Raw genomic sequence first — 22,211 nt, 5'->3', positions numbered from 1 at the left:
AGAGAAGAAAACTGCAACTCCGTAGTGAGAACTTGCTCTTCCTGTTTGATTGCTAGGAAGAAAAATTATATACTTATTGTTGTTCATCTAATAAATATTTCAGACCCATTTATGAATCGTTAGTGCAGATGCAATCCCCTTTCAATGTCACGAGGTAAAGTAAAGGAAAAGTAAAACACATTTCAAGTTCTGAGTCTTTCAGTACCACACTGCCTGAATCCTCGTCTATCCACACAATGGATTAACTACCCTCTGTGCTTACTGTATATTGCTCAGCCCTTAATATTCTGAAGCTGGGCTGAAGCAGTCGTTATCTGTGGCGGCTCCTGGGTGATTTTCAAGCCCGGCACTACCCACCCAAGTGGCAGTGACAGCGGCTTTCACTGAAGCCTTATTACTCTTAAAAGAGCAATTTGGTTGGTTGCACGGCTATTAGGATCACACAGGCAGCCTGAAAGCTGTCAGTACAACTGCTTCTCATCTTTTTCACATAATCCTGACATCTTTTCTCTTTTCTGCTGGACACAGACATTACTGTTTTTATCATTTTCAATCAAGCTCACCCAGAACGCTGAGGAATATATTCCCAGTGAAAGCAAAGTGGAGAACAGAAATTATTTTATAGCTCCTGGAGTAGAAGCAGTGCTGACTGCGTACTGAGGAGAAGGAGCCGGATCCGTGAAAAAAATGTAGCTTGGCTCAGGGCTACATCAGGGAGCTGCTACTTCAGCTGTTAAAGATGGCAAAACAACACCTACCTTGGGTTTTTCAATGATTAATGCTATTTTCATAACCGGGAGGGAAGAGGATGTGAGAAATTTTGTGAAATTAACTTGTGGAAATGTTACCATCAGAGAAAGTGGGGAAAATTACTAGGCTTGAACTTCTCTTCGTTTTGATGCTCTTCTTCTCTGGACCAACTTTGAGCAAGCTGACCCGGACCCCCTGGAAAGGAAAACCCTGGAAGGGGGGTAAGTGATGAAAGTTGCCTGTTAAAGATCTAAATGGAGTTCGCAAGGCTAGCTAATGATAACTCGAGGACAGCTGAGGGTAGAGGAGCTGCTTCGGTTTGAAATCAGCTTTTTATTTCAGGAAAGGGGATCTGTGTTGTAGGTGGCTAGAAAGAAGAGTTTTTCTCTGTTATTGATGTCAATAGATTTTTGCAGTTTTTGGTTTTCTGGGCTTTCAAAACACTGCAGTGATTGCTTCCAGCAGGGAGACTATAGGACCAGATGCATGCTGCTCTGGTGCAAGGATATGTGTGTTATCCTTAGGAAGCTGCATTATTTTACAGAGAAATGGGTTCTGAATATGTTAGATCCCTGAACTGTTGGCAGATTTTGTGAAATAATCAGAGACATGTCTGAGAAAGGGAATGTTATAAAACGCAGAGCCACCAACACTAATTTTCTGGCTGACTCTATCAGTGTTGATGTGTTAATAAAGATAAATTGCATTAACTTTATTGAAAAAAAAATCTACTGAATGAGAAAAAAGCCTGAGTGCTGAGTACTTTGGAGTGTTATAATCCATTTTCTTCTGCTGTCAAAAAATTCTTAAGAGGTGGGAGAGAATTTTTGAGACTTGGAATCAATTTTTTTTTGTAAAGTTCAGTTGGTTCTGCGTCCCCTGAATGGCATTTGTTTATACTAAACACAAGTTATCAAGGTATGTTTGCTGTGAATGCTGTAAGCAAAAAAAAATGATGCTACAGAATATCCCATGAGAGACTTTCCGGACAGTGTTTGTATGTTTGGGGAAAAATCTTGATGGGCGATATCTGGGGATTTTGCTATGCAGAAGCATTCTTTTTACTTAATGTTGGTAACTTAGCTCTAGGAATATTTTCTGGGTCTCCCTCTCCTTTTGTCTGTACTTTCAGTGTTATGATCAGAGGTTAAAGAGAAGCATGAACATTAACAAGAAGTTTTAATAATTTATTACAACATCTCAGCAGGGTTTTCTAAATACTCAAGCCCCTTCAGTTTGATCTTTCTGTTTCTCCTTTTGTTGCATTAAAGACATTACAAATCTTCTACCTACTGTACCTTTGAGGGAAAAGTTCCAACAGGCACTTAGATTAGATGATTGGTGCAGATCCACCCAGAGGAGTGGTGCTGCAAATTATCTTTAGGCCTTGTAAATTATATCACCACATTACTATATTTCCTAGTGTTATCAATGAATTTTTTTTCCCTGCAAATTGCAAGCTGTTATTTATGTTAGCCTGCATGGGCAGCTTTGGGTGGTTTAGGATGTAGAGACGTATGGTGTTATGGACTCCAGGGGATGCCAGGAGTGTTAACTTTTACTTCTTATGTACATTTTTCAAAGACCGTGCTTATAGTATGTCAAAGTTTAATTTTCTGTTTTAAATTTAGCCATAGACTTTGAAGCTCTAGATGCCCGGTGAAAAACAGCTGCAGGATTTTAGGAAAGTTGTTAACCTACTCAGAAAGGTTTATTTCAATATGCTTGCATGTGTTCCTAGGCATTTATTCATTCCACTCAGCTTTAATACAGATGCATTGGATTTCATTTATAAATGAGGTCAGAAAGATTTCATATTTGAACATATGACTACTTTTCCAGTGTATTTTAAGTAGCTCAGCTAGACATTGGCTAGTTCTGTTGCATGATGATGATGTGACTCAGTTAAGTTCAGGCATAGGCAATCATAGCAACATATTTCTTATATTGTTAAAAAGAGTCTTGTGTATTTTGGAAAGGTCAGGCGAGTTACTGGAAAACTTTAAGCATGTTGACTGTGCTTTAAAATTATTTCCCTTTTAGTGCCTCCGTTTGTCACTGTATATGCACTGCATAAATATTTTGCACAGATTCTGAGTTCTTGAGATGTAGCCTTGCCTTGATATGCATATGTATATGTTGTAAATATTTATTTATTCATGAGCTTGGCTATTGATAGTGCTGTGTTATCTTTCACTGGGTTGTAAAATTCTGTTATTTTTCTCTTGGCATGTTATGCAGTCTTTTAAAACATATCTTTACAATTTTTTTCCGCATTATTTTCCTTTTTAGACAGCAAGGGTCCTTATTATTTTGTAATATACCTAGCAGAGGTATCTATGCATGGGGTAGGGTGAGGGGAGAAACAATCTTTTTAAATTAAACAGTATGGCCAGAGGCAAAGAGGATCAATGTTCAAAACACAAAATTTTAAAAAGGTTATTTTAACCACTCTCTCTTGGTTTGCTTCATGTCAATGCTAATTCAAGCTTATTCATTTATACAACAGTCTTTAAAACTGATGCTCTATTTCTAAAAATCCTGGGGAAAAACACCAAGAGCAAAACAACAAAGTTTTCTTCTGAAAATGATTTTTTGTTTTTGTACTCACATTGCCTATGTGCGTTTGTCTTAATCTGATTGAGCAGCTGTCAACCTCCATATGGCAACCTGCCCACGCTGACAATCTCCATTTTTGTTGTATTAGCAGGAAGGCAGGGCCAGGGAGTGGCAGCATCGTAGACCAGTGTGTAACTGCGGCCTGTGAGGAGTCGTGTAGCACGTGGCCAGGCAGCATCAAACAGATGTCTGGAAGCGGACTTGTTAGAACATTTGGGAAAAAAATGCTGATTATTGTTGGCTACTGAGGAATTTTTAAGCTCATCAATGAAGATGAGTCTCAAATATAGGTTAGTAGGCCAGCAAGTTTTCCCTCAGGCCCCTGCTTTTCTATTTAATCACAATATATAAACTCCTTAAGGGAAGGCCAGGGTCCCATCTGATTAGGTCAGAGCATGACACAAGTAATCTTAAGAGTTTGCATTTATAGTAAACTAACCAGAAATCCTACCTACATTGCTGACATCATCTTCATTGGGATTAAAGAACCTAATTATTTTCATTCAATTACCCTCACTGGGAAGAAATTCTAAGAGTGTGAACTGCTCCATTCACATGAGCATAACTCTACAGAGAAGTTTACATGGCAGAGGATCGATATATGTAACAAATAGAGAATTATATATGTACAATATATAAACATATAATATATAAATATATACAGTATGTACATATATATTATGCAGTTGACTCTTGAACAACAAGGGTTGAACTGTGCAGATCCACTTATATGCGGATTTTCTTTCACCTCTGCCACCCCGGAGACAGCCAGAACAACCCCTCCTACTACTCAACATGAAGACACTAAGGATGAAGACTTTTATGATGATCCACTTCCACTAATAGTAAATATATTTTCTCTTCCTTGTGATTTTCTTAATAACATTTTCTTTACTCTAGCTTACTTTATCATAAGAATACAGTATACAATACATACAGCATGCAAAATATGTGTTAATCAACTGTTTTTGTTATCTGTAAGGCTTCCAATCCACTGTAAATTATTAGTAGTTAAGTTTTGGGGGAGTCAAGAGTTATATACAGAGTTTTGACTGTGTGGTTGTCTGTGCCCCTAACCACCACGTTGTTGAAGAGTCAACTGTGTATATTTTTGCTATTGGAAATTAGAACTTAAGCCAAGTTTTAGTATTTATAGCTACTATTAAATGTACAAATGGGAGGTAAATAAGTAGAAATAGGAAAAGTCTAAAAGATGTAGGTGGGTTAGGTTGGCACCAATGGCGATAGTGAAAATATTGACCACTTGGTCCAACACAAACACTGACCAATCAGAGCAGTCACTGACCAAACTAAGGGGAAGGGCCAAACCTGACTGTCATTAATGACCTGCCCTCTCTGACACTTGACCTTGAACCACTTAAACCTCCTTAAAGAGTCTGTTGAGGTCATTTAACCATCTCAGTTATGACATAAGAGTTAAACTAGGGCAACAGAGTATGAAGTTATCAAAACTTTTAACGATTCAGAAAAGTATTTTACACAACACCCATGCTTGCTTTTTTTCATAAATCATAGCAGCCAGTAGTCCGTGTGTATCTTTACTAAACGAAGAAGACTTCTCTGGCAGTTAGCTTCCCCTTCCACCTATGAAGTATTAGAATGTATTATGAGCACATACTATGGCATTGAGATATTTCAATTCATGGTGCATTGAAGCACTGGCACAGGAATACTCAGAGACTGCCATTTTAAATTTTACTTAGTTATCTGCACAGTCACATATAATATATTGACAATTATATATAAATTTGTTGGAGTTTGTTGAAGCTAATTTTTAAACTTAAAAGTCAAAAAAATTCTTAACCATCTGATGTTGTCTATTACCTATAAGCCCATTGTTATGATGTTGCTTCTGACATTTTATTGAGTTATATGAACTAATAAAAATTATTACCTCATACAACTCAATATCTCACATTCTTTGTTATTGTATAAGAAATCAATATTTATGTTAATAAAATTTGAATACTGAAGATTTATTCTTTCACAATCACTGAAATAACTTAAAACTTCCTGGTTTGGAGAAATATAAAGAGATCATTATGTCTTTGACATTTTTCCTGGGGTGTCCCTTTACTAGTATACTAGCCTTCACCTCATATCAAATGTTCCTAATTGGCCTGCTGAAAATAATATTTCATTTTTTAAGGGACTATGACACTTTATTTAGAGAAGCAGGCATTTTTCAGATTTTCTAGTGCTTCATTGTTATGTGTCCATGTTTTATTTGTTTACCACTTTGTATGTTATTTGAAAAGAAATTTTGTCTTTGATTAATCTTTCTTAACATGCATTCCTGCACCTAATAGATGCTCAATACATATTTGATGAATGAGCAAATTATATGAAAAGTTAGACTGGTAATAATGTATTCTATGAAATTTCTTACTTTTAACCTATATTCTGTACCTTACCTTTTCCTGTGACAAAAAAAAAAAAAACACTGGGAAGTCATTTTCTGTCACAAGACTTTTACTATAACATATAAATGTCAATTTTAGTTGTAGAAAACTATGAAGGTATTTCTAATAATTAAGAAATTTAGAAAATTCTGTTGAACTCATGTAGGAAGTAGTACAGTAAGAAAAAAAATCCAACGTTATTTTTCAAAAGTAATTTATAATGTGAGATTGTGAATCTGGAAACTGAACTGTGTGACTTTTCATACAAAATGTGGAGTGTTCTTTGTAGTGTGTATAGTTATCACTTCTGTTTTTCATTGGTTTAAATAATTTAACACCCATCTTTATGCAATAAGTTGATTTAATACATTATCTTCCCTACAATTGAAGAGTAAATTCCAAAACCAAGTCTGAAATGAGTATGTGGTTTCTATATGCACAAGAGTATTAGGGTATTTTTTAGATATAATAATTGAGGTGTATGCATAACAACTATACTAAGATCTGTTGTAAAATTTGCTCATGTTGTCTAGTGTTATTAGAAAAATATCATTTGATAAATTCATGAAAATTCCATGGTTATCAGATTTTGATAAGAAAAAATTAGGCTCTTAAGAATAATAGACCTGTCTTAATGGTAGAAATTATGTCCTGAGTATTTCTTATCTATAGCCATTTTTGTCTGACTTTTATTCAAATTAACTGTTTCACTTTTAACCTCAAAATTTTATTTTAATTTTATATTTGTTATTAAGGTATGATTATTGCCATGTCATTAATATACCTTGAGATTTCATGTAATATTCACCTAAAATATATTTTTTATTGGATGACAAACTAGATGACAAATTGATATATTCTTTATATTAGGAAATAGGTGAAAAAAAGTTCTTTGAATTTTACTTACAAATAGAATAAGTACTTTTATCAGAAATGGTGAAAATTACTGCCCCAGGAAGCAGATTTTTAAGAAAATGTTTTGGGGGTTGGTTAATTCATTACAAAGTCGTATTGTGCCTGTGAAAAGTGTGGTCTGTAAAACATGTTAATCCCTGCCACCTTTATTAGATATGTGTGTGAATTCTTGTATGTGTATATCTATCAGTTTCTACAGAAATGTTTCTGTTCTTGTTTTTATCATATCTCAAAGTATCTTTAGCTATTGAATATAGGTAACAATTTTCCTTAACATGTAAATTTCAAATAATGTAGTTAGGAATTTTGGTGCATGGAAGGTTGTGGTGATATAGTCAGGGAGAAAAGTCATTAGCCAAATTACATATACACAGTCACATACACACACCCACACACATAGAGATTTGTTTAAAACTTAAAAGGGAAATAAAGATATTTGAAGGGGTTATTTAATTTTAAAAAGTGAGATAAATTGACAGTAATAAAATGCCTTAGATATATTAGCACTGGGGTTCATGAATCCATACTTAAAACTGTGTCAGCACTTCCATTATAAGCTACATTTTCAAAGGGTTTACAACTTAGCCATAAAATTTTTGCCTCAGGGTGGATCATGGCTAACATTAGGCCTTGGTCCCAGAGCAATTTCATTTCCTTAGTTTTCAAATTCAACTTTCAAAGTTATTTGAGTGTTAAGAAACTAGAAAAAAAAGAAAGTATAGTTATTTTCACAGGCTTTATTACTTGAAAAGGAATTAAAATTTCAAAACAGAAATTCAAAAAGTACAGAGAGTTTATGATAAGTTTTGTTTGCTCAAGTCAATTGAAGATTATGTGAATCAGATAGTGACCTTGATCAGTCAAGAGTGGGGCTCTTTTAGCTTAAGTATTTTGGTTTGATTAAGAAACCAAGGTCATCCAAAACAAGACATAGTACTTCTGAAAAGGAAAGAAAATAAGCATATTACATCCAAAGACCATTGCATTTTCAGAGACCAGAGCATTCATCAGGGCCTGTGGCCTTATGGAAAGTTGTCTTTCAGCCATTTTGTCACACCAGTCCCTAGGATCACCTTTGTCCAAGAGTAGAATTTAAGAAATGAAACTGAAGGATGACAATTCCAGACTTACAATGTAAAAGTAAAATCAAAATTCCAAAGTTCTTAACTGATACATTAGAAATGATATGCAACTTTACCAAAGAAAGGGATTTTTAGATTTATTCCACATTGGGTTTTTGAAAGCCGTTTATTAAGTAGGTATTCAAGCTTGCTTTGTCAAGGACACTGATGTTATATACACAGGTTTCTATCCTCCAAGAACTTGTAATTTATGAGTCTTAAAACTTTTTCTTTTCTTTCTTGGGGAAGGGCAATTTCTTTCCTGTTAGCTTATTATCTCCAACTAGAGTAAATGATTATGATGTTAAAAATGAAACTAAAGTAGACTTAAATTGCATTTGGTGCTCTTTCAGGAGGAAAAAAGTACAAATATCCAAATTATATTCTGAAGTTATCCTGTTCTTAAAATCATACCAAAATCTCAATTTAGGGTAAAATTGAGTAAGCTCCAACATTCAATCTGTTCTTCAAATCATTTATTGACGTCTGGATTATTCATGCTGATTTTTATGTTTGCTTATTTCTTTTGTTTGTTTCTACTTTTGTTCTTTGGAAAATTGAATCTATGGGCTTTTAAAGTACAGAAATGTTTCTGTTCTTGTTTTTATCATATCTCAAAGTATCTTTAGCTATTGAATATAGGTAACAAGTTTCCTTGACATATAAATTTCAAATAATCTGCTTAGGAATTTGGCATGGAGGGTTGTGGTGATACAGTCTAGGAAACACTCTATGTCTCAGGATAAGAGAGGAAAAGCATCTGTACCTGACAATAGGGAGAAAGTAGTTGTGAACTCGTTTCTTTATAGGCAGGATGTGGTTTTTAATTAACAAATTTAGTTTGAAATCTACTCTAATTTGCTGTAAAAAAAAAATCTACACGTCAAATTAAGCCTACCCCATGTGCTTCAGATTTCATTTTGTAATGGAGTCCTTTTGTAGAAGTAAGTAGGATATTATTCAATTCACTCTTATACAAACACAAAAATAATAACTTTGTATACATTTAGTAATAATATTTATTTGAATGGCTACATTTGAACGTAACATACCAGATGCTAAGTTCATATGCCTCTATTCTTACATAGAGAAAATATGTGGTATTATTATTTTTCGGGAAAATAAAAATATATAATGAGTTCATTCAGTACGGTCAGTTTACAGCTCTTGATATGTTGCCAAGATAAGGTTCAGAAATTCATTCCTTCTGTCAATTTATGAAGAGTTCACCATATCAGCTATTAGGACAGACCCTACATATGCTCGGTGGAATCCCTTTCATATCAATGTCAAAAGCTCTGTCAGGAAAGAAGTAGTTATCAAGCTGGGCAAAGTCCAAGATTATGTTCTGGAGACAGGGGCATATCGTGAAATCTCTAATGTAATAGTTGGCAGCTAATAAAGAATTTATTTTAGGGCAATAAGACACATAACTGAAGTGCCTTCCACAATCCATAGAGGCCTGAGAATTGCTCCTGGCTAACTAGTACAGATTTTCATTTAGCTAACAGAATGTCCCATTCCTCTTCAGGGACTTCATGGACCAGTGTAGAGAAATATACAGGGATTTGGGTTGAGGTTGTCGATTGCCAAGTGTAATGAGTTACATTTAATGCATTGTGAGATGAAGATCTTTACTGATTGTGTATTTCCACTTGAAGCCCCTAAAGAAGTTACAAAGATAATTTGTACATTCAAAGTAGAACAATATATACTGTACTATTAACAAAATATTTTAAGTCCATCTATTATATCCACACACTGTGCTTATACCGTATAGTAGGAAATCTACAAGATATGCATTCATTCATTCAACAAATACCTTGTACTATACATGACCTGTAAATCGTATATCTCCGGTTTTTAGGCTTTGAACAGGCAAATAAAAAAAGGGAAAGATATTTCAAACATTAATAACTACAAATGAGAGCAGGAAGGTATAGAACTATATGCTATATGTGTATATAGCTAAGTTGGGCATGTTTTCTTTTTCTTTTCATTTTCTTTTCTTAAAGGACATTCTCTGTGCGAAACTTTGTACTATGCAATTTCCTTGAGTTCTCTATGCTTACATTATCTCTATCTGAAAGGTACTGTTATTTGCATCATCCTCATTTATCAAAAGAGAGTAACAACTTGACTAAGGTTATACAGTAGTATGTTTTTGAGCTGGATATCCAACCCATGCAAACTGAGACAATCAAGTATTTCACACTGATTCCAATGGGCAGTATGTTGAGAATTATGAAAAATAACAACAGAGTCAGTTACATATAGCTTTAAGAATCAGGTGGAGCAAACGAGAATTTATAGAACTTAAAAGGCCATTGGTAAGGTCATATGATGACAGCAATATTTAGGGAACAATACACGATGGTGCCAGTTACCTGGGTGACTAATTTTCATACCCCTCACACTGTAGTACTTCTGCCTTATTACATTTACAGGATTTATTTTATGATATCTTAAAAACAAAACCAATGACATATAATCATGTATTAAAATAAAAGTTCAAGTTGTGGTGGTGGCCCTCATCTCTCAGTGTGAAGAATTTAATCTATGATGTCACTGATACTGAAAACTTTTTACAGATAACTGTTTATTTGCCTTATATAAAATGCATTGTGCAAATCACCTTTTAAGTGGTTCATTCGACAGTTCAAAATATTTTGCACCAAAATTTTTAAGAATTTTATATTACTACTTTAATAAATTGGTGTGTATGTAGATATATACAAATATATATATAGTAAATTTAAAGAAATTAGTACGTAATTATGGATATAAATATATCCTGTATAATCCATTTTTTATAATTGCTGCATTTCACTATGTGAATATGTATAAAATCATGTGCTTTACTTGATTTATCAGTTATATAAGTTGTCAATTATACAATAAATTTTTATAGAAGTTTCATGGAGATATAAACATGTAGCTTGAAGCTTCAAATATATGTTCCAAAAGAGTTCTTCATATCATAATTATATTATTGGATGATCTTTAAGATTTAATGTTATAATTTTAAATGCCTTATATATAGATAAAAGTATGATTTTATTCATCTGTTTGAAGAATCCTAGGCAAGCGGATGATACACTAGTTAAATAATTTTGAAGTGATAGTATGTCTTTCCAAAACAAAAAAATTAACTTAAAATAATTAATTCAGTTTTATCTGTAACTTGAATTACTGTTAATTATATCTGAATGGACTCTAAGTAATAAAATGTTTAATATTAATAAGTATACTGAGAAGATACATTCTTGTATACCCTATTAGTACCTTAAATTACTATAATTTTGATTGCAGCAATTTTGTTTCCACTATCTTGCAAATACATATAAAGGCAATTAAAATAACTTTGTGGTGTGGCAGCTCACACTTGCTAAACTTACTTGAGACTATCAAAAAAATAACAGAGACAGTGAATTTCTGCTCACATCTCTGCCATTTACTATTACTCTCTGAGATGAATTATTTGACTTCTGTGATTCTCAGCATTTTAACAGGGTTATTTTGTGTGGAACAAATAAGATAGTGCATGTAAAGTATTAATAACTAGCAATGGGCTTTCAATAAATATTTTCTTTGGGAAAAACATACTCACATCTTTTACTTATTATTAGTATTGCACACACAGAGACACATACAACTTCCTAAAATTTAATTGCTAGCATTTATTGAGACCTTCTTTTGTGCCAGCTTGTGTTAAATGCATTCCATGCATAATCTTATTTAATCCTATCTGTCTATATTAAGCAGTACTTTTCTTTTACTTTACAACTCAAATAGCCAAATCTGTTTTTTTTCCTCCTCATTTGAATTCATCTATCTGTATTTCAGGCTCATCAAAGATGTAAAACTGTTAGATGCATACTATTATTTTTTATTTTAGCCAAATAAAATGCTATCCCTATTCATTACCTCTGTCAATTAAGTACTAATATCACATCTGGTTTAAAATAAAGACAAATGTGTCTATGAGTAAGAGGGTATTTGGAGACTATTGATAGTGTGGGAAAAAAAAAAAACAAAAACAGCTATATTTTAAGAAATCCAACAAGACAGGCTTAGGTAACATGTAGATTATCAGTTCCATACAGTATATGTAAAATTGGAGTATTCACAAGGGCAAACTTGGAATTGAATGAGCCAGGTCCAAAACCAGATGGCAAGAAAAACTTTCAAGCTGTTCCATTTGGAAATTGATTTTTAGATTTCCACGTGGTGCATTACATTATAAGTTCAAATTAATTTTAAACTTTTAATTTTTCATCCGAGTCTTCATGACTCTAGCACATGCTTCCTTATATGTCTTGTTGCCAGTGAATCTAAAATGGGCACCAAACAGCTTTTCACTCTACATTAAATACACATGGAATAGCACTTAACTGTGTGCATTTTGAACTCCTCTCAATAAAAGTTTTAAGAGATAAGAAGCTCTTTCTATTTCAGTGTCACTATTAGTCTGAATAATACATAAACATTGAGAAATGGTAGAAATTCTGCTGAGGCTTGTGACATAACTTCAGTACAATTATCTGTCATTATCACAGTTGCCAAGCTTGGTGTACTAGTAAACCTCACACCACACTAAATGTTCAGTGTCACTGTCTTATGTTTTCTTCCCTTCCCCCCATCAGAGCCTTATTTAAAGGAAGAAATTGAAAGATGAAATTTGGGTATTCATAGAAGTACTTTGAGGTGCCAAGAGTTCAACACTAAAAAAGAACAAAGGTCGTTTCTCTAGCTTCAAAAACCACAAGGGATGAATAAAATGCTGTTGAGACCTGACACACGTGATGCTCTTCTTAAACTGAAGCTATGTGTTCTTTTCCAGTCAGGACTCACTTAATGTGGTTGCTCATATGTACCTTCAGTGGACAATGAAGTTCATTGTTAAAAATATATAAATAAAAATAAAAATTGGCCAGGCGCGGTGGCTCACGTCTGTAATCCTAGCACTCTGGGAGCCTGAGGCGGGAGGATCGCTCGAGGTCAGGAGTTCGAGACCAGCCTGAGCAAGACCTCGTCTCTACTAAAAATAGAAAGAAATTATCTGGACAACTAAAAATATATATAGAAAAAATTAGCCGGGCATGGTGGTGCATGCCTGTAGTCCCAGCTACTCGGGAGGCTGAGGCAGGAGGATCGCTTGAGTCCAGGAGTCTGAGGTTGCTGTGAGCTAGGCTGACGCCACAGCACTCACTCTAGCCCGGGCAACAGAGAGAGACACCCTGTCTCAAAAAAAAAAAAAAAAAAAAAAAAAAAAAAAAATTGTATGACTACTTATTTAGGGTGGTTTTTAAAAAGGTCACTGTAAATGAGTATGTTTGGAAGGTTAATAGGGCAGAAAACTGGACAGGGATTTTCTTCCTCATACAACCAGTTGGCAATTGCTTTAACCCTTTTTACCTAATAGCATGGTTTTTATGTCCTGATTATTCAAGGAAGAGAATTTTAAGTAATTTGTACGATGTAGATTCAAAACACGTTTAAAGGTCCAGGTGAATCTGATCATTTTTAAATGTGACATTTTATTTAACACTATACTGTAAGCTCTCTTTTATATTTTCATATTTTAGACTATCACAATGGCTCAGAGTCCTCATTATGAGTATAAACTATTATGGTATCAAAGCAAAAAAGAGCCCATTAGCAAAATTTCACAGTCATTGTAGTGTAGATCAAAGTGAATTTACTATAGGATGCATTTCTAGATATGTAAATAATTAAGTTAACGAAATCATGACTAAGTTGATAAAAGAAAGTCTGATTATGCCATTATTCCTTGACACTTCCTTTAGTTTCATTTTTAAAGTAATGTAAAAACTATCTTCCAAATGTGTGGGAATGTCAGGTATCAGACTGTACTCATAAACAGAGGTTGGTTGTAGCCTGGATTATATATATTTAATATTAATCCTTTTATTTGCATTTTAATTAGTCTATAAGCCAAAGCAGTTCATGTTGAATAGATTTATCCCCTGCTTTTTCATGAATTCCATTTGAAGTATAGAGATGTTATAAAAACTAAAACTAAAAAGCCAAAATTTTTTAAAACCCTATGTTTTGGTATTGTTAATAGTCAAATATTCCTGTGAGCTAATTTGACACCAGAAACACCAGGAAAGGGATTGAGAAGGAAGCATAATTGTTCCTGATCAAAAACGAATGGCATAAGTTTGAATAACTATAATAACAAAAGATATATGGGTATAGATTATGAATCATCAGAGAATTATTCAAGATTCAATTATTCTGAGCCTAGCTATATTGTGGAAAACATATTTATAATTTGAGAAATGAACCCTGTGTCTTTAAATATAATTCCAGGAACATTAGGCAACTAAGTAAAAAGCATATTGAAAAACCTGAATACAATATATTCATGATGAACTTTCAGTGATGCTGAATATTTTATTCTGCATTTTCTGGAGATTTCTGGTCTTGGTAAATAGCAATTATTTACAAGTTTTAATAATTATCATAGCATGGTAGCTGAAGTTAGATCCTAAGTAAGCTTAAAGGCTAAGATGAGTTCATTTTTCATTTAAAAAAATAGCATATGATCAATGTAGAAACAGTAGAAATGGGAGGAAAGCTTTAAAGACAATAAAAATTGCTGTAAATCTTCTCCATACAAATGAATTGTCACTTTAGTCTTACTATCTAAGAAAGATCACTTTAACCCTGTCCAGTATTTGTCTTGGTGTCCATATGCATGTAGATAAAAAGATAAATAGACAGATGTGTGTGTGTATACACACATTAGAAAACATGTATTAATTACATTGCATAATGCAAATGTATAATACAAAGTATACATACAGAATTATCCTACATATATGATTTTGTGTATTATTTTATTTTACTTAATTTTAGATTATGTCCAATGTTATGAATATCTTTGAATCTAAATCTGATTGTTCCCTTGGCAAAGTTTCTAGAAGTAGAATTATTGCCTTAAAAGATAGAATCTTTTTAAAACTCTTGATTCATAATGCCGAAGAGCATTTGACAAAGGAGTGTCAAGTTAAAAGCCAACCGAAATTTCATTTAAATGACTAATGTATTTTTAATAGTTTAGAATTTAATATAATTTATTTTTTCAATTTGATATCCAAATAGAGTACACCCTTATTTAAATTTAAATAGATTAGTAGTGTACTTGAATTATATATATAAATATATTTGTTAGCTATACATAGCTTATATTTTATAAATTTTCTCCCAATTTAATATTTGAAGTACATACTTTTATCAACTTTTTTTCCAATTTAAGTACTAAAAAATGCTTTCAAATTTGAGAACAACAGAGTATTAAAAACTAGCTAGGATTTTGGTCAGTAGTGTCATGGTTTAATGTCATAAAAAATAGAAATTCATTAAAAAGCATCCCTTAATTCTATTAACGAGTATTTAGTAAGAATCTTTCATATATTAGAAGAGGAAGATGATCGTTAGAACCTAACATCATAAAATCTAGCCTGTATAAATATAAACACTTTAAATTAATTCTGAATGGCTTAAATATCATTGGCATCAGTTTATGTAAAAAAAAATTCCAATTTAAGCAGGCAATATGATGTGAGTGTTAAGAAAAAGTAGACAAATCTACATTTTGGCTACATTCATATAATATGCAGATTTCAGGAGGAAACAGTCTGGATGCCATGCTTTTTGCAATATTGGATTAAAGAATGTATAGATAATGGCAAATAGGGTGGTGAAAAGTTTGGAAAACTTTTATTAAGAAGGGTGTAAAAAAAAAGTAGTTAATCATCCTGAGCAATGGGAAATGAGATCACTTTTTTCAGAGTCATATGGAAATAGGAAAGAAGTAGTCTGATGCTTCAAAATGAAAGGAAAGGAAAGGTTTGCCTTAGATGCTTAAATAGATGCTAAAAGTGTGTTCAAAAAAAAAAAGACGAAGAAGAAGAAAAGGAAAAAAGGAAAGAGAATATGGAAAACTTCATTGAATTAACTGATGATTTAGGAGACCCCAGATTTCAAATCAGTGTAAAAAATAATGCCTTAATGACTAGACATCCTCTGAAAATGATATATCTTATCTATCACGTGGACATTGATATTTATTGTCGCTAGAAGTTGGAGCAGAGCAGAACCTTCACTATGACGAGAGATTATTTCTATATTACCATCCAACTCTCAGATTCCATGGATATTTAAAATGAAAATAAAATGGAGTCCTGCTGAGTATGTCATTAAGTAATTTGAAGATATTCCCAGAAGTATATATAAATTGTAGTAACTGGATAATTTGATAACAATCCAGCATTATGTACTAACAAGGATTTTTAAAACATTCAAAAATATTTTTTCTCTAAATCTGTATATTAATTCCCTCACATAACATATTTGGTTGTCATAGATCTCCAGCCTCATAAAGAATGGCAACTGGTAACAAGACTTTAAAAGAGATGACTAAGCAAGCCAACAGATAGGTTTGCCAGAATTCCAGAATCTCCCAAGTAGACAAGACTCAATGGATCAGAGAAAGTCAGTTAGCAAACAGCACACTCACAGCCCAGCAAACAGCAGGAGCCTGGGGGTGATAGCTCCATTCCCCCTGCCTTAAGTCACCCACAGGCCAGCAACCTACACATGCTGTAGCAAAGGAATCCAGGGACAGGTACTCAGAATCTTTTATAGCAAACAGTAAATGTACCATTCTTTCCACTGGGAAAGAAATAATTGTAAATTAGTCATTTGACTTACTTAGTAGCCTGTCTGAGCTGGTGTAGGGACAGTTCAGAGTCAGAAGATAATTTGCACACTCAGCAAGGACTTGCAGGGAATCCTATCCATGGTACACAGTTGTCTAGAAATTAGTAAAAACATTCAATCTAAATTTAAAAGTAATTTTCTTCAGGTTAAACATTTATTCCAAAATGGGGCTGGGGCCAGGCGTGGTGTCTCATGCCTGTAATCCTAGCACTCTGGGAGGCTAAGACAGGTGGATCGTTTGAGCTCAGGAGTTCGAGACCAGCCTGAGCAACAGTGAGACCCCATCTCTACTAAAAATACAAAGAAATTATATGGACAACTAAAAATATATATAGAAAAAACTAGCTGGGCATAGTGGTGCATGCCTGTAGCCCCAGCTACTTGGGAGGCTGAGGCAGAAGGATCATTTTGAGCCCAGGAGTTTGAGGTTGCTGTGAGATAGACTGATGCCACAGCACTCTAGCCTGGCAACAGAGTGAGGCTCTGTCTCATAAAAAACAAAAAAAAACAACAAACAAATTGGGGCTGAGGGTGGGACTCAGTTCAGAGCCATTCTTTTGAACCCTTCAAAGTCCCTTTGATTTACTTTTTCAGGGGCAGTGATGCATTTGTTTAAGATACCATGAAACTTAGTCTTCCTCATGACCACACAGCAGCATTTTCAAAAAAGCTTCTCTATTATCAAGAGAAGCTGGCTTTCAGGAATTTAATTAATTATAAAAAATATATAATATACATCCACAACATTTATCTGAATACTAGAGTATAAAAACACAGTACTTCCAAGTCAATATTTGTATCAACATCTTATTATAGATATGTAGGTTTTTTTAAGTCCATGTTTGAAAGTTAATTATAAAACAATATAACACATACAAGAATTATACATTCACCTGAGAGAGTCACTATGAGATAGAAACCAAATGAAGTAGGTTTTCTGTATCTTCAAGCACCTTACATTGTAAGGAAGAATCTAAAATAAAATAAAATTTTGCATATTAGCAGAAGAGAGAGAGATGCATCCAGTTAATTTCAGGGATAAACAAAGCTCATAACTGAACAAAGTGGAAGAAAGAATAAAGGATATTCCTTAATATCAGAAGACTAGGCTTTATTGTGAATTTTTTGAAATAAGTATTTTTTGTACCACTAAATACCATTTCTTGATAGTGCAATTATCATGCCTGTATGAGTATTTGAGCTTTCAAATGTACTATTTTTATTTTTGCTCCTCTTGCAGTGTCATTTGAGAATGTCTTAGTACTTAATTTTGTAACAGAAATGTAAGTGGTAAGGATATTCCCCCATTCTGCTTAAATAAAAACATGTTTTCTTTAAAAATAATAATATTGAATTTTCTTAGAGTTTTGGAATCTAAATACAATCCTCATTCTTGTAACATTTGTAAAAACTAAAAAAAAAAAATCATCATTAAGAGCAATTTGTGTAAAGAAGCTGAGGTCTGAATTTCAATGGCCCATCCTCATAGAAATTCTACTTTGGATGACTAAATCCCATCGATTCATTTTGATATTACATATAAATGAAAATACCAAATGTCTTTTGCTTTGTCAGTGAAAAAGTAGTTTGGGCTTAACAAATGGTCCAGTGATGTCTATTTGGAAGCTTCATGACATATTAAAGTGGTTGATGAGGTACAATTTGTTGTGAGGTCGCATCTGATTGATGGTTTACTATCTACCACGGCCTCATCTGCTCTGGTATTCCCATAATAAATGTTCATCACTAGACAGTGCTAAATGTACTCTATCTAAATCATTCGTTACTTATAACAAGTTTCAGTATATATGAATCAAATGTTGTTTATAGTTGCCTTCAACAGAATTTATCATTCTGAAGCTTTTCTACCACTTCAAATGGAATAACTAAGATATAGATTTTTGAATAAGTGTTTTGAGCTCATGTGTGGTAATGTACCAAGAATTCAGTATAAAAAAGTAAATATTTATTATTATGAAGAAAGTCATACTTAGGATTAAAGATAACACATGGTTTTGTAACTTTTTTTCTGTTTTTAAATATGAACAGTTTTATATTTTTATAGTATAGGGCCTTAGTAAAATCATTCAAATAAAGGGCAATTTAAAAATATTTATCATCCATGAAAATCACATGAGGCACTTTGCTTAAAGCAATTTGTAATAACTTATTTTTATATATAACCTCTCTAGCTTATACTCTGAAACTGCCTTTTAATCACAAGCTTCTATTTTTTTATATCTAACCTCTCTTTACTTGTAAGTCTAACCTTGATGTATTTCATTTTCTTTCTCTATGTTTTTTACTCCCATCTGGCTCTTATTTCCTTTATTACTCTAGATTCCTCACTGCTTGGTTTGAACCCCATGATTTGGCATTCTCAGCCCATAGCTAATGTTCAGTGATATCTAAGCATCTTTTCAGCCTGTATCAAAGCTCCTTCTCAATATGTGTATGTATAGATAGACATATAGATAATGCCTAGGGCACTGTCTGGCACATATCAGGTATGGGAGGATTCTTAACTCTTTTTCCCTTCTGCATAGGTATTGCAGTGTAAGTCATGATTCTCATACTGAGTAGATGAGCAGAAAAATATTTCTTGAGTTCTCTGTTCATCTGGCTCTCAGTAAATTAAGAAAAAATACATAGCTATGATTGATGTGCTCAATAAAATCTTTGATTATCTAATAATGTAGAAAATATTGCTGTAATTGTGGGGAATATCTTAATAAAAGAACCACATGCCATTCTTGAGGAGCATAAAGTTTAATTCAATAATTGTTATAAGAAGGTGTTATAGAAGGCATCCAACCAGGATGGCTTCTTTTGTTCTTCACATTTCAGCCAAAAGTTATTTCCTGAGAAAGGAATTCCTCCCTTCTAACCACCCAATCTAAAGAAGCCTGGCCCCATCACCCACATCCCCATTATTATTATTGTCAAAAAAACCTTATAGTTATCTTTTTTATTCATTTTGCTTATTTATTTTCTCACTAGTATTTATCTATAAGAGAGAAGGGATCTGGTCTCATTTATCATTGAATGCCAGCCCCCAACCCCATATGAAATGCTCAGGATGTAGAAGCTATCAATGTATATTTGTTGAACAAATGAAAGAATATGAGTCAGCTTAGGGAAATCTGCTTAAATTTTACCCAGGAGGAAGTATTGGAACCTAGCACCCAAGTAGGAGAAAAACTTCCTTTTTTTTTTTCCATTCTCTGCCTTTATTGTAAATTGAAAATGTCTGTACAGTAGATCCCAGTAGAAGATTTTAGATGTATCTATGTACATATATATAATGGCATGTAAATATTAAACATAATTTAGCTCTGGGTAAACTGCAGATAATTTTTATGATGGTTAATATTATAAATATTATATGGAGAAAGACTTCTTGAGTTGAGGAAAATACTAACTGCTAGAGCATGGAGAAGACAGTGTAATGTCCTTTGTTTAATGATCTACAAGAAGCCTGGCTATTTTAAGAGTTAGAGAGGAAAATGGGAGCAAGAGTCCCATAGGAATTATAAGAAAAATTTATTAACCTACACCCAAAGGAGATCAGATCCTTTAACCAATAAAGGAGAATGAGCAGTGTACATCTCATTATAGATATTTCTCATAACTGCACGATTTTTGAATTAAACTGATGTTTGAATAGAGCATGTGGAGAGCTCACTGACACTAAAGATAAAGTAGCCCTGAAAACCTTTTGGTATATTAGAAAAAATGGTGACTTAAAGATGAGAACTACCTGGGGAAGAGGCACAATATAATTTTAAAAGGTTAATTTTTTAAAATTATGAAAATAATTCCCACTCATTATTTATTGGGATATACTTAGAATATTTAATCTTAAACCTTAATATAAAAATACTATTGATAATTTATATACTTTCATACTTTTTTCTGTGTATTTTTTGCATTTGAAATCATATTATAATTTTAAATGCTGGTTTTCACTTTAATTATAAGAAGATATTCCCATCACCAAAGACATAGTTTGTAATGACCACATAATACTCCATTGTACTGTATTGGATTATATTGTATGAGGGTACTATCATTTACTTAAAGTTTTTTCTCAAAAACTTAGAATGAATACCATGTTATTATAGGTTATATTCATATTGTTAGTTAGGAAATAACTTAGTTGTGTGTAACAGAGACATCAAAAGCAGTAGCTTAAATACACTAAACGTTGATTTTTCTCATGATAAAAATTGAACTAGTATTTGGCTATATCCTGGAAGCCATCATGGTCTCAGGCTCTTTTTGTGTTACTGATACACGATGACCTAAAATGTTGCCCTGGTTGACCTGATCTAAAATGGTCCATAATAGCTCAAGATCACTGTATATAAATAAGCAAGAAGAGAGAATGGGAAGCAAAGATCACTTTGCTTACTTATAATGGCTTACTGCAGAAATTACGCATAATACTTTCATTCATTTCCTATAAGAGAACTGGGGAAATGTAGCCTCTTTCTGAGGGGATAATGTGCCCAGCAAATGCTATTACCATGGAATAATGAGAAAATGGATAGGTGTGGATAAATAGCAGTCTCTGCTATACCTATTCAAGTTTCTCACTCCAAATATGTCCCTTGTCTCAGGATACCTTGTGGAAAACATTCAATTTAAGGCATTGTTTAATTTGCTTTTCAAGAACACTGTGATGGCTTAATTCAAAATATTTCTGTTATTTTGCTTAACTAATATGCTGTAAAATATTTAGTTAAATATTTCATTAATTGCTTCTCAATGTGTGAAAAGTTCAAAGAGAGAGATAATATTTAAGAGAAAACTCTGGTCGGTAGCATTGTTTAAATTGTTTTAGGCTGGAAGTTTTTGAGATTAGAAGCTAATTTACTTTTAAATCATCATGTAGGCACATTTATATAGTTCAAGAGATGGTTTTGATCCAAATATTTAACAGGTTACTGGGTATTTAAAATGATTTTTCTTCTCTTATCAACTACTTTAAGGATATATTTAATTGACAACTAGGTAAAATATAATTTAAATTCTCAAAATTAATGTTTGTGATTGTAAACATTTAACAATAGATTCTGAAAAGAAGTTATTGGGTATTTTAAAATAATAATATCATATTTTCTGGACCCTGGTAGAGAATAAAAGATGTAGTTGGATTCAGCAAATGTGTTTATAACTGAGCAACACAGAGACATTTTACTTCTAGTGGGATTCTGTCTAATTTTCAGGATATTAAAGTGGATCTTTTATTTTTAAATGATTGTGTTTTTCAGAGATGTTAGCCTTTGGAAGCATGGCCAGCATCATTCATCTTCCCTAATCAAAGATCCCTTGTCCCACTGCAAATCCTCAGTAAGACGGGCAGCAGAAACATAAGTGACATAGAGAAAAATTCCTCCACATACACCAGAAAACATTTAAAAACTCTTCCTTACTGTAACAATACACAAAGACTTTTGGAATCATTTTGAACTCAGTTGTTAGGTCCATAGAGGTAAAATAGATATGTGGGTTGAGGATAAAAATGAGGAGAGTTAATAGATAGGAATTAATCTTTCCTTTGAGTGCTTAAAGTAAATTTATCTTTACTAACAAAAAATATTGTATTTTCTCTTATTCGGTATGG

The 22,211-nt window shown here is 33.0% G+C and overlaps 1 protein-coding gene across 3 annotated transcripts in view; it reads left to right on the top strand.

Moving 5' to 3' along the window:
* The first annotated feature begins 431 nt into the window (after window positions 1-431).
* ROBO2 (roundabout guidance receptor 2) overlaps window positions 432-22,211 on the top strand; it is a 1,246,741-nt gene continuing 1,224,961 nt past the window's right edge. For all 3 annotated transcript variants that reach the window (XM_045540457.1, XM_045540456.1, XM_045540455.1), the window contains exon 1: window positions 432-971. In XM_045540457.1, the coding sequence (XP_045396413.1) occupies window positions 842-971 (130 nt within the window). In that variant the 5' untranslated portion in view covers window positions 432-841. The remainder of the gene's footprint in view (window positions 972-22,211) is intronic.

Source organism: Lemur catta, chromosome 1 (assembly GCF_020740605.2).
Source record: "Lemur catta isolate mLemCat1 chromosome 1, mLemCat1.pri, whole genome shotgun sequence".
NCBI lineage: Eukaryota > Metazoa > Chordata > Mammalia > Primates > Lemuridae > Lemur > Lemur catta.
The sequence above is the reverse complement of the archived record's forward strand: the minus strand, read 5'-3'. Positions and strand labels throughout refer to the sequence as shown.